The 15876-nt window shown below is 40.1% G+C and overlaps 1 protein-coding gene across 1 annotated transcript in view; it reads left to right on the forward strand.

Annotated features, from left to right (window-relative positions):
- Positions 1 to 15876, forward strand: part of LOC140142822 (kinesin-like protein KIF23) — a 37056-nt gene that overhangs the window by 8141 nt on the left and 13039 nt on the right. Inside the window, exons 2-8 of the mRNA XM_072164830.1 lie at positions 848 to 917; positions 2936 to 3028; positions 3349 to 3384; positions 4397 to 4502; positions 5182 to 5318; positions 5687 to 5826; positions 11764 to 11937. Of these exons, the coding sequence (XP_072020931.1) occupies positions 848 to 917; positions 2936 to 3028; positions 3349 to 3384; positions 4397 to 4502; positions 5182 to 5318; positions 5687 to 5826; positions 11764 to 11937 (756 nt within the window). The remainder of the gene's footprint in view (positions 1 to 847; positions 918 to 2935; positions 3029 to 3348; positions 3385 to 4396; positions 4503 to 5181; positions 5319 to 5686; positions 5827 to 11763; positions 11938 to 15876) is intronic.

Consider the following 15876-nt stretch of genomic DNA (forward strand, 5'->3'; position numbering starts at 1 on the left):
GGCCCATTTTGAGGGAAAAATCGGAGTTGTGCATGTACATTTTATTTTCTAAATCGAACCCTGATCTAGACTATTTAAGGATTGCAATTTGGGATTCCAAAAATTTGGCATGTTCAAGGGGGGGGGGCAAAGAATTTTTGGCGGGCAGAGAGGTGGGGGGCAAGTGATTTTTGGCGGGCCGAGAGGGGGGCAAGCGATTTTTGGCGAGCCATTTGGAAATTGCACAGCCCCTTATTGATTCAGGGGGAGATATGAAGTTACAACATTTTCTATGTGCCATGTGCATGATGGATTGTGGGTACAATTATTACAATACATCATGTACGAGTCGAGGGGGTCTGATATTAATCACGCAATCGCCAATGGACATGATGGAATTTGGACGTTACAAAAGGAGGTTTTGAGAGACCATGATAACTTCTTGAGTGGATGAGATTCACTGTTTCTGAAGCCAGATTCTGCTTCTTTGAGTGAAAGTCACCCTAGACATGCTAGACTAGCAATTTTCAGCTTCATATCTTTTTCTAACTTTGACTTTGCGTAAGCATCAGATATATTTGTTCCAAAATGGTAGTAAAACGACTGTATTTTGTAAACAGCAGTGGGCGGGCTGCCTCAGCCATACCATAAAGTGCAATCCTATCGGAATTAATGATGGTGGGAAATAATGAAATGTGACCTCCTTCCAATCAAAGTGAGTAAATCTCTGGCAGGAAACATTAATAAATGTCTGTTGTCCATTTTGTCCTGTCAGTAACATATCATTGACCAGTAATTTTAAACTGATCATGTCACCATGTGAATGATTAAATAATTTATTCATGAAATTGTTTCTTTTCTGTGGTAGGAGGGGCAAGACCCCTAGCAGTAAGAAGACACCAAGGAGGGTGATTAATAAAGCCAAGGATCCAGTAGAGGTAAGAGTAGTTGAAATCTACTTCAAATGGTTTACAGGTAAATTAAGTCATTCTTGGCCAAACTCAAACATACCTTTTGCGTCCAATAAGCGTAGGGGCGATTGGGGTTAGTTGGAACGCGGGGTAAGTTGAAACAATTTGGTAAAATACTGGCACCTAGTAATAGGTATTAGTAAGGGTCATCCACCAAATTAGCAACAGCACTGATGCCCCACCAGTGTTGGCTTGGGAAAGGAATATCTGTTTTTGACTTACTGACTAATTTTATACCCCTCAGAAAAGATCGTTATCTCCATGTTGTTTGAAGATTCAGGGATTATTTTTGAGTATCATAAGCACTAGTAGTAAGTCCCAGAATAATGTTAAATAAAAGTTTTATTGTATTTCTTATTTTGTGTAATGAACTTTGAAATGTAAAAATAGGCATCGGGGTTAGTTGAAACTTTTGAGGTGGGGTTAGTTGACACATGAAAATCGCATAGAAAAATATGGTTAAAAATTTGTCTTTTTAAAAATTTGTAACATGTTTACCATTTCTTCAATATTGCTTTAATATGGTTAAAAAGCAATAATACAGGCAAAAAGTGCACACAGAAAATACATTTTATAATATTTTAGGCTTCTCATATTTTGGTCCATGGTGACACTCGTCACCTTGTGTCCAAAGTATTGACCCGCACTCCCACATATTTATTTATTCATTTTTTCACACTGATTGTATGTTAAAGGGTGCCTTCAAGGGGAAGTATAACCCTAACAACACAATAATAATTATTTTGAAATTTTTACAAGCCATGTTTCAACTAACCCCATCCTATGTTTCAACTTACCCCAGGGGTGGGGTTAGTTGAAACACTTTTTTTCAAATTTTCAAATTGGATTATATGAATAATCATAAGCAGGTCCAATAAAGTTTAAGGCTATATTTGTAGCATGTATGTATATGTTTATACTGATATGGTTAGTGTTTCTTGAAAGTAATCGGTTTGCGTTAAAAAGACGATTTTGTGAAAAATGTTTCAACTAACCCCAATCTCCCCTACTGAGCGTGTGAGGAATGTAAGACGCATGCATACTTTCTGCTGTACCGCGCTATGTGCGTGTGTTTATCGCGGAGCCACTAGCATTCCGAGTTTTCGAGCTTGCCCAGGAAATAATTAATTTACCTGTAGGTTCTAAAGGAACACAACAAATTTGAAATCTACATGAAAAAAAACAAACATAAAAAACCCGGAGTAGAGCACTCCAATGTTCTTCTAGGACCTGTGTACTTTGTAGGCCTGGAAAAAACAGGGAACTCAGGAACCTGGTTCCCAGGAAATTTTGTGATTTGGAGGGAAATTTTCAAGTTCTAAATAAAGAAATACATAAGAAATAGTGGGAAATCTCAACTATATTCCTGGGAAATTGTGCACTTTTTCCAGCCCTGCGGCCCCGCCACTTTGGGAGAAATGTTGGACATTCGCGTGACGACACACTTTCCATGCCGAACCCTAAAATTTTCAAATTGACGCTGTGCGAAAAGGAAACAAAGTTAGAGGTACATACCCAAACTAAGAAAAAGATCCATGGTGTACACCGCTTGGTCAGTTGGTGTGGGATGATTCATTTATCAAACCATTGATGACACCAAAACCATCCTAATTAGGGTGGAGGGGGCCAAAGAGTCGGTGATTACGTCTCTAAAAACTACCAAAGTTGGATCTTTTGGGTTGGAATTTTTAGCATTTCTTTGATTTTAGGGAGGGATCAGTCTCCTAATGAAAGCACATTTGTTTCGGAAGTCATCAAATTGACTTCCATACTACATTTAATCTGATTCGAGTCAGTGGTTGCTTTCTTCAGCAATCATAGATTTCCATACAAGGATTTTTTTCTACAAAAACTTGATGCTTTTATTCAGTATTATTATTCACACAGCAATATTGGACAAAAACTATAGGGTCTGACAGCTCTGCAAGGTTTGCTAGTCAAAACATACCGGACTATTTTAACAAAATTCTGATTTTTTGATACAGGTATATTGTCGTCTTAGACCTCTAGGCGATGACGATGCTAGCGTGTGTGTCACACCTATCAACGGTACCACCATACAGCTCAAACCACCAGAGGTATAGTATATGGTTAGATACAATGTATATATGGGAAATATAGGGGCAGGGCAGACTATTTTTCCCAAGATACTGGCTATGAGCCTATGTCGCCGAACCCGGAGAGAGAACCATACTTTTGCCGATATATAAACCATGTAGAATTTGTTTTATTACACCTTAACTTGCCAGTGAAGTAGGCTTTGTCATTTTCAATTATAAATAAAACCAATAAAATGCCATAATTTACTCATGAACATAAAATGATAATATTATTTTCTGGCATGGACTGGATATAAAGTCGATATAAATTAATGTTACAAGTTATTTTCTCATTGCAGGGATCACACCAGTATAGACATGGAAACATCAAAGAGGTAAGGAGTTTGTTTACTGCAGTAGCTTTTTGTGTTTTAATGGTGTAAGTCCAAGAGAAAAATTGATGATTTAACCCACAAACCGACATAAAAACTGCTCCCTGCAAAAATCGCATTCATATTTCTTGTGGTGTTTTAATTATAAAAGCCAAAAATGACAATTTAATGAAAAACTAAGTTTTGGGCCCTGTCGAGCTATCCCCCTCCCGGGAATAATTCATGGACAATTGGACATGTGTCAGAAATGAAACCCCTTATATCAAGCCCTGGGATAAATAGAATTAAGAATTCATGCCATTTCTTTGTGTGTCAGCTTTATTTGTGTCAATATTTGAGTGTAAGGTTTGATTGTCTCACCTTATAGTCCATGTAATATCAATGTTTGCTGGGGTATAGAGAATCTGGAGGTACACAATATTAAAAGAGTACATATATTCTGTTGGTCCGTGCCACGTCACTTCCGGTTGATGATGCGACTCAAATTTGAGTGAAAACAAGTCCTTGGTTCGATTTTTTCAAATAGTCAGTGGAATCAAACAAGTTTCTAAGTTTTCAGAGTGGAAGTTATTTACTTGATTTATCGTTTTATATAATGACAAACCGACAATTAAAGTCCATGGTCGAGTGTTGTTTTCCGAAATTGACGATCACCACTCCAGTCTGGAGTGACTAGTCTCCTTCACAGCCGGTTTCTGTCGTTCATTACAAACCGTGAGCCACGTGAAGCTTGGGCCCAAGACTAGAAGCTGGACCGACAGAATAAAGTTCTTGCCGTCTTAACCTGTTTGGTGTGCGCCACACCATGTTATGAGAATTACTAACAAACTGCTGCTCCCCTGAGGAGGGTGTTCAGGAGAGCTGTCAGGGAATAAGGTTGTTGGCAGGCGAGCTACACACTTTTCTGGGGAAGTTTAGGAATTCACTTCATAGTTACTAATTATTTCCTGCAAATGTGAGTTTTGTTTCCAGCATTTCAAAATAAAAATAACATCATTGAATTTATTTATTGCAGACACATCACAGTTTCAAGTTTGTGTTTCCAGAAAATGTATCTCAGAAGGCGTTGTTTGATCATGTGTCCCTGCCTCTGGTAGATGATTTACTGCATGGCAAAAATGGTAAGTTGAGTGAAATAAAATGTAGGGCTTGGCTTTAGGTAAGTTAACTTGCAACAAACAATGGGCTATCCCAGTTGAAAACCATACACCCCCATGGAAGACATGACCTTAATCTTCCACATAAGGAGTGTGAATTTCAAATGAGCTTACCTGAATTGGTGACTACATTTGAAATCTACACCCTCTGTGTGGAAGATTAAGATCATGTCTTCCATAGGGGTATATGGATTTCAACTGCAGGCATGGGAATTTTCAGGCTTTTGGCTGAATTCCGGCATTTTTGGTCAAATGTTACGCATTTTGATTCATTTTCAGTCTGTTTTTAAGGACAAATTTGTGTCCTTTTTCAGGCAATTTTCGTAGTGCAACACAAGGCAGTCATTTTGCAAACACTTCTATGTGGCGTCTTTTAAGTGTGTGCTTCTGTATGTCAGTGCCTTGAGCATATACTAGCGATTTGAAGCTGTGCCCGATGAAATATGCACTGATGTCACTGCTGCACAGGGTGAAAAATAATATACTTGTTGCTAGGGTTGTAGCTATGTTGAGTGGTGCTGCAGCCCAGCACTCACTGCATCCGCCCATCACTAAACAGTGATTATCAGTGTTGCCACTTGAATAGTACCATGTCAGTCATGTGAACAGTACTTCTTCATAATTATCACTTTCTTTATTTCAGCATTATTATTCATGTATGGTATCACCGGTTCTGGCAAGACGTACACAATGACAGGGTCGCCAACAGATGGCGGTATACTACCTAGGTGTCTGGATGTTCTCTTTAATAGTCTGGGAGAATTGCAAGCCAGAAAATATGTAAGTCAACTTATTCTGAATGAGATTTTGTAGCAGGTGGTCAATTTGTGAGCCAGAAATTATGTAAATAAAGGATTATGATTTAGCTGCGGCCGTTTCATTTGGCAAAACAAGGTAATATTTTTCAATTAAAAAAATTAGTGCTGTATTTTTCTGGAATAGGGAGTAGTGTAAAGACTCCATTGAGGAATTAAAAGCAGCTTACGGAATATAGCTCCTTGAGTCCTTGAAAAAAGATTTCTGTGCTAAGCTAATTTCGAGTAGTTTTATCAGGATACGCCATAAACAATCCCATGACACATTGATGACTTTCTGATGACGACTCATTTTGATTCACAATCTCTATTCTTTACCCAATCAAATTGCAGGTGTTTAAGCCAGACAAAAACAATGGATTTGATGTGCAGACAGAAGCAGACGCTATGTTGGAGAGACAGAAAAGGGAATTGTTACCATCTGTAACCTGTAGAACACCGAGCACCCCACGCACTCCTGGAACACCAAGAAGGTAACACAGTTATAATGGTCATATTGTACTTGCAATGAACTTTATATGTTGGAGTGTCACAGAGGCCAAACATATTCCAAATGTACATGTAGGGCCTATATGCTTGAGGGCCCAATATACCTCAGTTTCTTACATTGCTGTGACATTTTAGAGTTGGTTGAAGGGCCAAGTATCAGGGGTTAGCGGGCTAGATTTGGTGTGTGGGCCGTTAGTTAAGAACACCTGTTGTAATGTAATCAGTCACTATTTGTGCAAATAATTTTGATGCATTTTTTTAATATTTTAGAAATCCATCAGGCCACTGAATTACTACAGTTGAACTCAGTCAGGTCAACTTTGACCAGATATGAAGCCTTTATAGTAGACTTGTTAAGGGGTGAAAATGGGGTAACGCTGCATTTTTTTAGTACAAAGGTCCCACTTGGCATGAATGTTCCTTGGGGCAAAAGGAAAAGATTCATCCAAAGAGACACTCTGTATCTATGCATAAAACCCCCTAATTTGCATAAAGTATGCTAATTAGCACCCAAAATATGGTATTTTCTAACTTTTAGCCCATTTCACTTTAAAACATATGTAAACAGTTGAATTTGGATTAATTTAGGATAAAGAATTAATTTTAGGGATAATTTTGGGAATAAGTGTCCATTCTGACCCCCAAATCCAAGATGGCCGCTGGCTGCCATCTTTAAAATATGCGTTTTTACAACTTTTGAACCAATCGAGCTACAGACTTGTGTGGCATATCAATTAATACTAACATGGGGGTGGGAAACTCATTTCTGGCACTGTTTATAAGAGAGGAAGTCATTTGAAAAGGGCACAGTGGTTTTTTAAATGTAAATTCCAATGTACCAGTCTTTGACAATAGGCCTATTGTAGATGGTTGAACATCAAACTTATATTTGAATATATAGTTTGGTTCAGTGCGTCACCAACATTTTGGTCGTTGGCAATTGTGGGGATTTTCTATATTTTGCTTTTTTGAAGTCTAGGATTCACTTGTAATGAAAACCAATGTTTACCATTTTTTAAATACCAATATGGCGGCCATTTTGACAATCCAAAATGGCGGTTAATCTGCTACACACGCAGTCATGTTCAGTTCCTAAAAGTGGACCTTTGAACCTGAAATAGTTACTTTTTATTGGACTGTGCAGTCATACTTCTTCTTAACGTGTCCAAGCGCGCAGGGTCAAATGCGCCTTGAGCCAATAGCTGACGCAGTGACAGAGCAGAATCGTTGAATTCAGCTAGGTCCTCTGTGTGCAATGTTGCCCCATCTGTGGACAGACCAACAGGTGTTCCATAGTCTGTGGAACCGTTCCACACTCACAGGTAGTGTTTTGTCCTTCTGGTAGGTATCCCCATTTCTGCAAAGCGACCTTGCACCTTCCAACCCCTGATCTTAGTCTGTTGAGACACCGCCACTCAGGCCATGTGGAATCAGCTCCAGGTGGTAGCTGCTCACTGGGTTGTAGTCCCATAGCTGGTGAATTGGGAGATCTCTCTTTCCACAGGGTGAGTCTTTCCGCTTCCTTGGAGACTGTCCCAAGAGGATGAACTTTGCTTAGGAAGCTTCCTCTGGATCTAAGGCGTTTGGGTGCAGCAGTCTGGTTGAACATGGGGTGTTCATATCAGTGGTCTGACGCTCACGCTCTTGCATGCTGGTCACTTGTCTGCGTACATCTGGAGGGGCTATAGCAGCTAAGGTGTAGAGACTCTCCGTTGGTGTTGATCGGAGGCATCCAGTGATAAGTCGACAGCATGGGTTGAGTGCTGGGTTCACCTTCTTGGCATGAGTTGATCTTCCCCACACTGGACATATTCACCACTAGAGTAGCATAAAGCCAAGGCTGCTGATCTGAGAGTGTCTGACCGGGCTCCTCATCTGGATCCAGTGAGCTTGTTCAAAATTTTGTTTCGTGAACAAACTTTGCTCCTTGTCTTCTCAATGTGGCTCTTGTATGAGAGTGTACGGTCGAGAGTGACTCTCAGATATACGGGTGTTTCACAGTGCTCTAGTGTGGTTCCAGACCAGGTCACCTTCAGTTGACGTTTAGCTTCACGGTTGCGGAGGTGGAAAGCACACACCTGTGTCTTGGATGGGTTGGCATGGAAGTAGTTTTCCTCATAGTATGGCGTGAGCTCATCCAGGGCTTTGGAGAGTCTCTGTTCCACATCAGTGAAGTCGGTGTGTTGTGCACTGATGCCAAGATCGTCTGCATATATGAAGCGTTGGGTGTCTTCACTTCTCGGTTGATCATTGGTGTATATATAGAACAGGTGAGGTGCGAGAACACTGCCTTGGGGTAGTCCGTTCCTGGGTCTTCGCCACCGGCTCTTCTTGTCTCCAAGCTGAACAAAGAACATCCTGTTGTCAAGCATGCATTCGATGAGCTCCGTCAGGTGGATATCTTTGGTTAGATCCAGGATTTTGCTGAGGAGACATTTATGATTGACGGTATCGTAAGCTGCTGAGAGGTCGGCGAAAACAACTCCGGTTACCAATCCATCCTCAAATCCATCCTCAATGTGCTGGGTAAGGTTGAGAACTTGGCTTGTTGTTGATTTGTTCTGGGATGAGTTGCTCGTCTACCACGGGTGCCAGTCTGTTGAGCAGGAGGCGTTCGAATAGCTTGAAGGTATGGCTGAGAAGCGATATTGGTCGATAACTCTTTGGGATGGATGGATCTTTCCTGGCTTCAGCAGACCGATGATGTGAGACTTCTTCCAGATCTTAGGGAGTCTGTGGCTGCGACGACAGGTGTTGTAGAGCTGTAAGAGCCATTTCTTTGCCTCTGGACCAAAGTTCTTCAGCTGCTCAGTTGCGATGTTGTCAAGGCCAATTGCTTTCCCTGGTTGGAGTTTGGCGATTCCTGCTTCCAGCTCGTGCATAGTAAAGGGCTTGGTGAAGCCGGGGTCTCCGCTGTATTTCTTGCGGTCTAATTTGGTCTTATGTTTCTTGCCACTTCTTCCATTCAGGAGCAGTTGGTGGGCAACCTGGTTGGGTGTGACTTTGGGCTGCAGTGGGGCTGTTATAGGGTCACCATGAATTTTTCGGATGGTGGACCATGCCTTCTTGCTGTTGCGGGTCATGTCTGCTGACTCTATGAGGGCATGCCAGGTCTTATTACGCTCTTTGGAGGTGGATTCCATAACTGCCGCACTCTTTGCTGTTGTTTCCTCGGCGAAAGGGTCAGCTTCAAACACGGTTACATACTCTTGGTATTCTTCTGCACATTCCTTGGAAAGGCCTGGTATGTATTCCACCCTGCAGCCTCTTGGTATATGTCTACGAGCAGTCTTGGAAACTAGTTGGGCAAAGGTGTCATAGTTGTCTGGAGTTGGAGTAATTCTCTTCACCTTCTGGTCTAGCTCTTTTGTGAATCCGTTCCAGTCTGCTTTCTTGTAATTGAAGCGTCGCTGAAAAGGCACTATGTTTGGTGAGATTACGGTGTTAACGTGGATATCAATTGGCCGGTGTTGTGTTTGGGGAACTGGATCCAATACAATCTTCTTACACATGTCAGAGATGTTGTTAGTGACAATAGCTAGATCAGGGTTGTATCTTCTCTTCCAACGGGTAATATGGAACGAAGGAGCAAGTTTGGAATAATGAATAAGGCTCAGCTGGTGTTTGTCTATCCATTCCTCAACTGCAGCTCCATCGTTGTTGGTTTCTTTGTAATCCCATTGAGTGCTGTGGCTGTTGAAATCGCCGATGAAGATACATGGCTTGGTGTCAGTGCTAGAAGTGAAGAGAGGGAGCGTGAAGTCTTCTGCTGGTGGCTTGTAGACTGATGTTATTGTTACATTACTGAGCTCAACAGTGAGGACTTCAATGTTGTTGTCATCAGACATCATAGTGGCTTCAATCACAATAACTTCATTCACAAATATCGCACTCCCGTATTGACGATGTGGTCTATCAACGGCAAGGACCATACCTGGTATGGTTGTGCGGTGGTTAGTAGCTCCTCTATGGGTTTCCTGTAGGCACAGGACATCACAGTGGAGATTGTTGCACAATCCGCTGATGATATTTTGCTTGGCGGTAGAGAATCCTTCGACATTCAGTGATGTAACTGTCAAAGCAGGCCTTAGAAAAGGTCTGCTTGGACTTCCTTTGGCGATTCTGGGCATGATGGAAAGCTTCTAGATGATAAGTTGCCCTTGGTGGCGGCAGGATTGGTTGGTTATCCAGGGCCGCGTGAACAACAACAACAACAAACAGGTATTTAGGACGCTATTCACAAGGTACCATAGCGTTTACAACAAATAAATGAAATACAAAGTTCTTAAAATAGAAAAGTCTTAAGATTTCCTTGAAAATTTCTGTAGATCCAGCAGTCCGCAGTTGTCTCGGCAAAGAGTTCCAGGCATTTGCAGCGACAACCTTGAAACTTCGATCACCAACAGTGACCAATTCAGACATTGGTATCACAAGCCGATTTGTGTCCATGGCTGATCGAAGGGCCGGGATGGAACATAAACAGTAAATTGTTCAGCGATGTACTTAGGAGCTAAGTTGTTAAATGCCTTGTATACATACAAAAGGACTTTGAACAGAATTCTCTGCTCAACAGGCAGCCAGTGCAGTTTATGAATAAGTGGTTTAGCTTTGACTCGACGTCAACCGCAAACACAAGGCGTGCAGCACTATTTTGCAGTCGCTGTAAAGCGATCCTTGTCCCTGGCAGATAGTAAAGTGAAGACAGCATTACAATAGTCCAGCCTGGAAATAACTAGAGCACGAACTGCATGGTGACATGTTTCTTTGTCAATGAATCTACGTATGTGCCAGAGATTTTTGATGTGAAACAGGATTGTCTTGCGAAGATTGGTGACGTGAGCCGTGAGGGATAAGTTTACGTCAAGAAAACAGCCAAGATTCCGGATGACAGGGGAGAGCTTGATACTTGAGCCACCAATGACAAGTTCGGTGTTTTTAGTATCAACAAGTTTTAAGTTGTAGTTAGATCCAGTGATGAAAAACTTCGGATTTTGAGTCATTGAGTTTAAGGTAATTTGCTGACAGCCATCTCCTGATTTCAGCGATACAGTTTGTTATATTGATGAGAGTGTTTTCCATATCTTTAGGAATGCGAGGATCAAAAGATGCGTAAATCTGGCAGTCATCAGCATAGATGTGATATCTTAATTGAATACGGCGACAATTTCCCTAGCGGGAGTTGGAATAACAAGTAAACAAAAGGTTCGGATGCTCCTACCATGACCCCAAAGTCATACTGATATGGTACTAGTTCAATCTGTTTAATGTAATACCATAAACCAGTGTGTCATTTACCACGCATGTTTTGAAAGTACAAAATCAGGAATGATTGAGAGCAGATTTTTTTTCTGACTCACCCTGTATAGCAAATAAATACACCTTTAAATTAACTCCTTTAATCAAATTAATGCCGGAAATGAGCTCTACAGCCCCAAATTAGTATAAATTGATATATCACACAAGTTGGTAGCCAGTATGATTCAAAAGTTGTAAAAGCGTATATTTTAAAGATGGAATGCCAGCGCCATCTTGGATTTGGGGGTCAGAATGGACACATATTCCCAAAACAACCCCCAAAATTAATTCCTTATCCTAAATTAATCCAAATTCAACTGTTTTCACCTGCTTTTAAGTGAAATGGGCTAAAAATTAGAAAATACCATATTTTGGGTGCTAATTAGCATAATTTATGCTAATTAGGGGTTTTATGCATAGAGACAGAGTGTCTCTTTGGATGAATCTTTTTCTCTTGCCTCAAGGAACATCCATGCCAAGTGGGACCTTTGTACTAAAAAATGCAGCGTTCAACCTCTTAACAAGTCTACTTACAGTCATCTCCAAACAAGGTTTTATTTTTGGCAAGTGCATGGTTCTTATGTAGTCCCCCCAATAAAAGTTTGAATTTTGTTTCCTACCACCAGGAAACTTGCCGATTTAGACGAGCTTGCGAACCGTGTGCGTGTACCAGACAACACCCGTGTGAGCAATATAGATGAAGACACCAACTATGCGGTGTTTGTCTCCTACATAGAGATATATAATAACTTCATTTATGACCTGCTTGAGGAAACTCCACCAGATCCTATCAATCCAAAGTAAGTTGGTGTAACAGGTTGGTTTGTAGTGTTGTGGTTGTGTAGTTTTCATTAGTAGAAATAGAATGGTTAAGGTGCTTGACCAGATTGATACCCTTTACCTGGCCCCCTTTACCCCAATAAAATGCAGATTTTGGAATTAAGTGAAAGCTCTTATTTTTCTCATTTATCCCCTGTGAAACCTGGATAATGTTTTGTTTATGCAGTATGAACAAAAATATTGTAGTTGCAGGGACTGTCTTTTGGAATTTGCAGGAGAGCATTAAATAGCTCTTCTAGAGCCTTCAAGAAGAGCTGATTAGAACATTAACAATAAAATGTAAGGAGAGAATGGTCAACTAAGGAGACCTAAAAATCATTCTCCTATATCAGATTTAAGGAGAGCAGTAGAGAGTGATTGCTCTCCTCAAAAGGCAGTCCCTGTAGTTGATGATTTCCATCCCGGTAGTCATAATAATACTGTTCTATGGACCACTAGGATACACATTTTTGTTTCTGGAATCCAAATGGCTGGAGCAATTTAATAATTCCAAACTTGGAATAAAGATGTTTGGATGATGGGCCTCAGTGTGAGGTAGAAATCACCTTGGGTTACAATCCAACCACAATCTGGTCACACGCCTTTATATTAAATTTCTAATTGCCAAACAAAACAAATTTCAGCTAACTTCCAATAAACTATGGATTCCATTTTTGAAGTAAATAGTTGTTGATGCTTTTTTACCAATATAAGTAAATATCTGAGCACAACTATTGAAAGAAGGTTGAATTGTACACTTGTATTCAAATCCATGTTGTAAAAGTTAACTAGTTATAGTTTGAAGGGGGAAATTATTAACGGGGAATATTCTCTGTTGTGTGCTTTTAAATGTTAAGTCTAGTTGTACTAAGATGAATAATACGTCACGCTTGAAGCTCAAAGAAAATAGCTAATACCATCTGGGGTGCTTTTCACCAACATGTATGATGCATCATAACTTTCCAAAGCTGCCTTATTTCTTCCATAGGATTTATAATTTTAACAATCATCAGTCGTTAGAGAACTTAAGATGCATCATAAATGTTCTAGTGAAATACACTCATAAATTGAAGTATAAAGCAACTCCACCCTGCGTACGGTTATAGGTGAAATATTTTTTTACCTCACAAGCAGGGTGATATGCAGGGTTGTAGCTATAGAATTTTAGTGCCGGGTAGTAATTGAGAGATTTTTTTGTGAAATTACAATTTTATTGAAAATTGCGTAAATTTGGCCAAATTCTTTGTGATTTTGTAATTTCTGACACTTAAGTGCTGGGTGCTAGAGCTAAATTGTTTATCAGTGGTGGGCTCTAAATTTGAGTGCCGGGTGCTGCCACCCGCTGTAGCTACATCCCTGGTGATATGGTGTGCTTTCTACTTCAATCTGAATGGAGAGTAGATAGAGAGGTTAAAGGTCATTTTATCTAATCTTGCATGTTTCATTTTGCCTGGTTAGTGTAGTGTTTTAAAATTTTGATTCATAAAACAAGGTTTATCTATAGGAATAATTTGTCGGGTTCATCATATAGCGATGTATTGTGATTTTTGGTCATTTTTGTTATAGCTTTTAAATATCGTTCTCTTCTGATCAAGATACGCCACTATGTGATGCACCTTTTTCGTAAAAAGCGTATCACAAAGTGGCGTATAGTGGATACGCCACTAAATGATGCACCATAATGTTTATGGCATTTTTCTGTTTCACATAACTTTGGAATCCTTTTTTTGCACATTTAAAAGCTAAAATATGAAGTAAATATGGTACAATAAGGTGCTATGAACACTTAGGAACAGTTTTCACAATGAATTTGAAATTAGTGCAACAACAACACAAGCTTGTTACAAAGTCAAAGTCATTTTTTCAAACTTGTTTCTCTCCGATATGCACTTTACAGTTTTCTTTACGATACGCCACTATGTGATGAACCCGGCAAGGTGTCAGAAGACGTGCTAGAATCTAAACATAACAATATCTACATTAATTAGTCCATTTGGCATCCCCATGATCAAGGCAGTAATGTCAGCACTTTCTCGCAGTTACTTTGTACGTGTACAGGGTGAACTGCCTTTAATCGGTCATGTAGACACACCAATTCTTTGAGTCAATGCACCTGCCATGAGGAAACCAATTGTACTATATCTAGCGTTTGATTAGCAATATCCTAATGCTTAAGTCTGAACAATAAATATAATGAATTCAGTTTAAAATGAAATAATTAATAAAATGCTTTTATTTTCTTTACTTTTTCATTCCATCGTGATCATCACCAACAGGCCATGGCAAACACCAGGAAAACTGGATTGCGATGTCCCGTACGTTGTCACATGCATGGTTCAACGTAATATGTTGGATACCCTTAGCATTTTTAGGGGTAGCGTTAATAGTTTAGGGTTAGGGTTAGGATCATATGCTAAGTGTATCGCACCTTTACTACCAGGATGCAATGTTCCGTACATTGTTACATGGTTTGGTGTAATTGGTGGATACCCTTAGCATTTGTAGGGGTAGAGATATTAGTGTAGGGTTAGGGAAAGGATCTTATGCCAAGGGTATCACACATGTATTATAATATTATCTGGCTCAAAACTGCACAATCAAATCCTTGGGTTACGGGGTTCAAGACTTGATAGTACCTTCAGTAATAATGCCATGTTTTAAAATACTGTCAGCTGTTATGTACTGGGTGAGACTGGCAGACTGCATGGGTCTATGCATTCAGGGAAATGTTTGACCAATTACCCACTTGGTTCTCAATCACATATTTGGACCACAGCTTGACATACACCCTGCTGATATTTGTCCCGCAAAAGGCCAAATCTTTGCCAGAAGTTTTGTCAATTACACCATCTCCCTGAAAAAACGTATCTATATATAGATTTTATACCAGCCTTCCAAATCCATAGATTTGATTGTGTCATAGTTTTGTAGTAATCTGTATATACACCAAATTGACTTGCATTTTACAAGCTCGTCGGTGCACATGAATAATTCTGCATTGCTTGCTTAGCTTTGTTATGCATACAGACAGCCTGTCACCTGAACTTTTTGTCCACATCTAGAAGCTATAGAGGCCGTCAGCGTGACGTCATATGCCGCCATCTTGTGGGTACACGCTGTAATGGTCGTTCGATCTCCATGCGTGAGCAGCAAAATCATCGCGTTGAGGCGTGATAACAGCTGCGTGGCAAGCTGCGCCCTGCGCGTAGTGTCCGACGCATGAACACACAGATCATTTGTACCCACAAGATGGCGAAAGGCTGACGGCCTCTATTGCCATGATAACAAGTGGCACATTCGCAGTCTCAATCAGAGGTTCAATGGCAGGAAAAACCTCATGTGTCTTTGGCCCTTGAACATGTTTAAAACAAAACTGCAAATAGGTTACATAGGAGGTTTTGCTTTAAACATGTTCTGGGGCATAAGACACATAGGAGATTTTTCCTGCCCATGAACGTAATTATATAAAATATAACAAAATCAGGGGCCATTTTACACAGATGTGTGATCAATCATAAGTTAGGTTAACTTTTGCAATGCTTATCTTGCTGTATACAATAGACTTGCTGCTTATCGTCGTTGGGCAGGAAAAACCTTGTCTTGTCTTTGTCTTATAAAGCACAACCTCCTATGTAACTTGTGGGCAGTCTTGCTTTAAATATGTTGAGGGGCCAAAGACACATCTATGAGGTTTTTCTTGCCAAACGATGTTATTTTTTAATGAAATGTCTTTTTAAAACTTCATTATTTTTTGTCTGCCATTTTAAAAACTACTGTTTACTTGCGGACAATATTTGGTTATTCCAGTTGAAATCCATACACCCCTTATGGAAGACATGACATTAATCTCCCACATAAAGAGTGTGAATTTCATATGGAGTTATCTGGATGGAGGTGACTCCATTTGAAATCTATACCCC

Source organism: Amphiura filiformis, chromosome 20 (assembly GCF_039555335.1).
Source record: "Amphiura filiformis chromosome 20, Afil_fr2py, whole genome shotgun sequence".
In the NCBI taxonomy this organism is placed as follows: Eukaryota; Metazoa; Echinodermata; class Ophiuroidea; order Amphilepidida; family Amphiuridae; genus Amphiura; species Amphiura filiformis.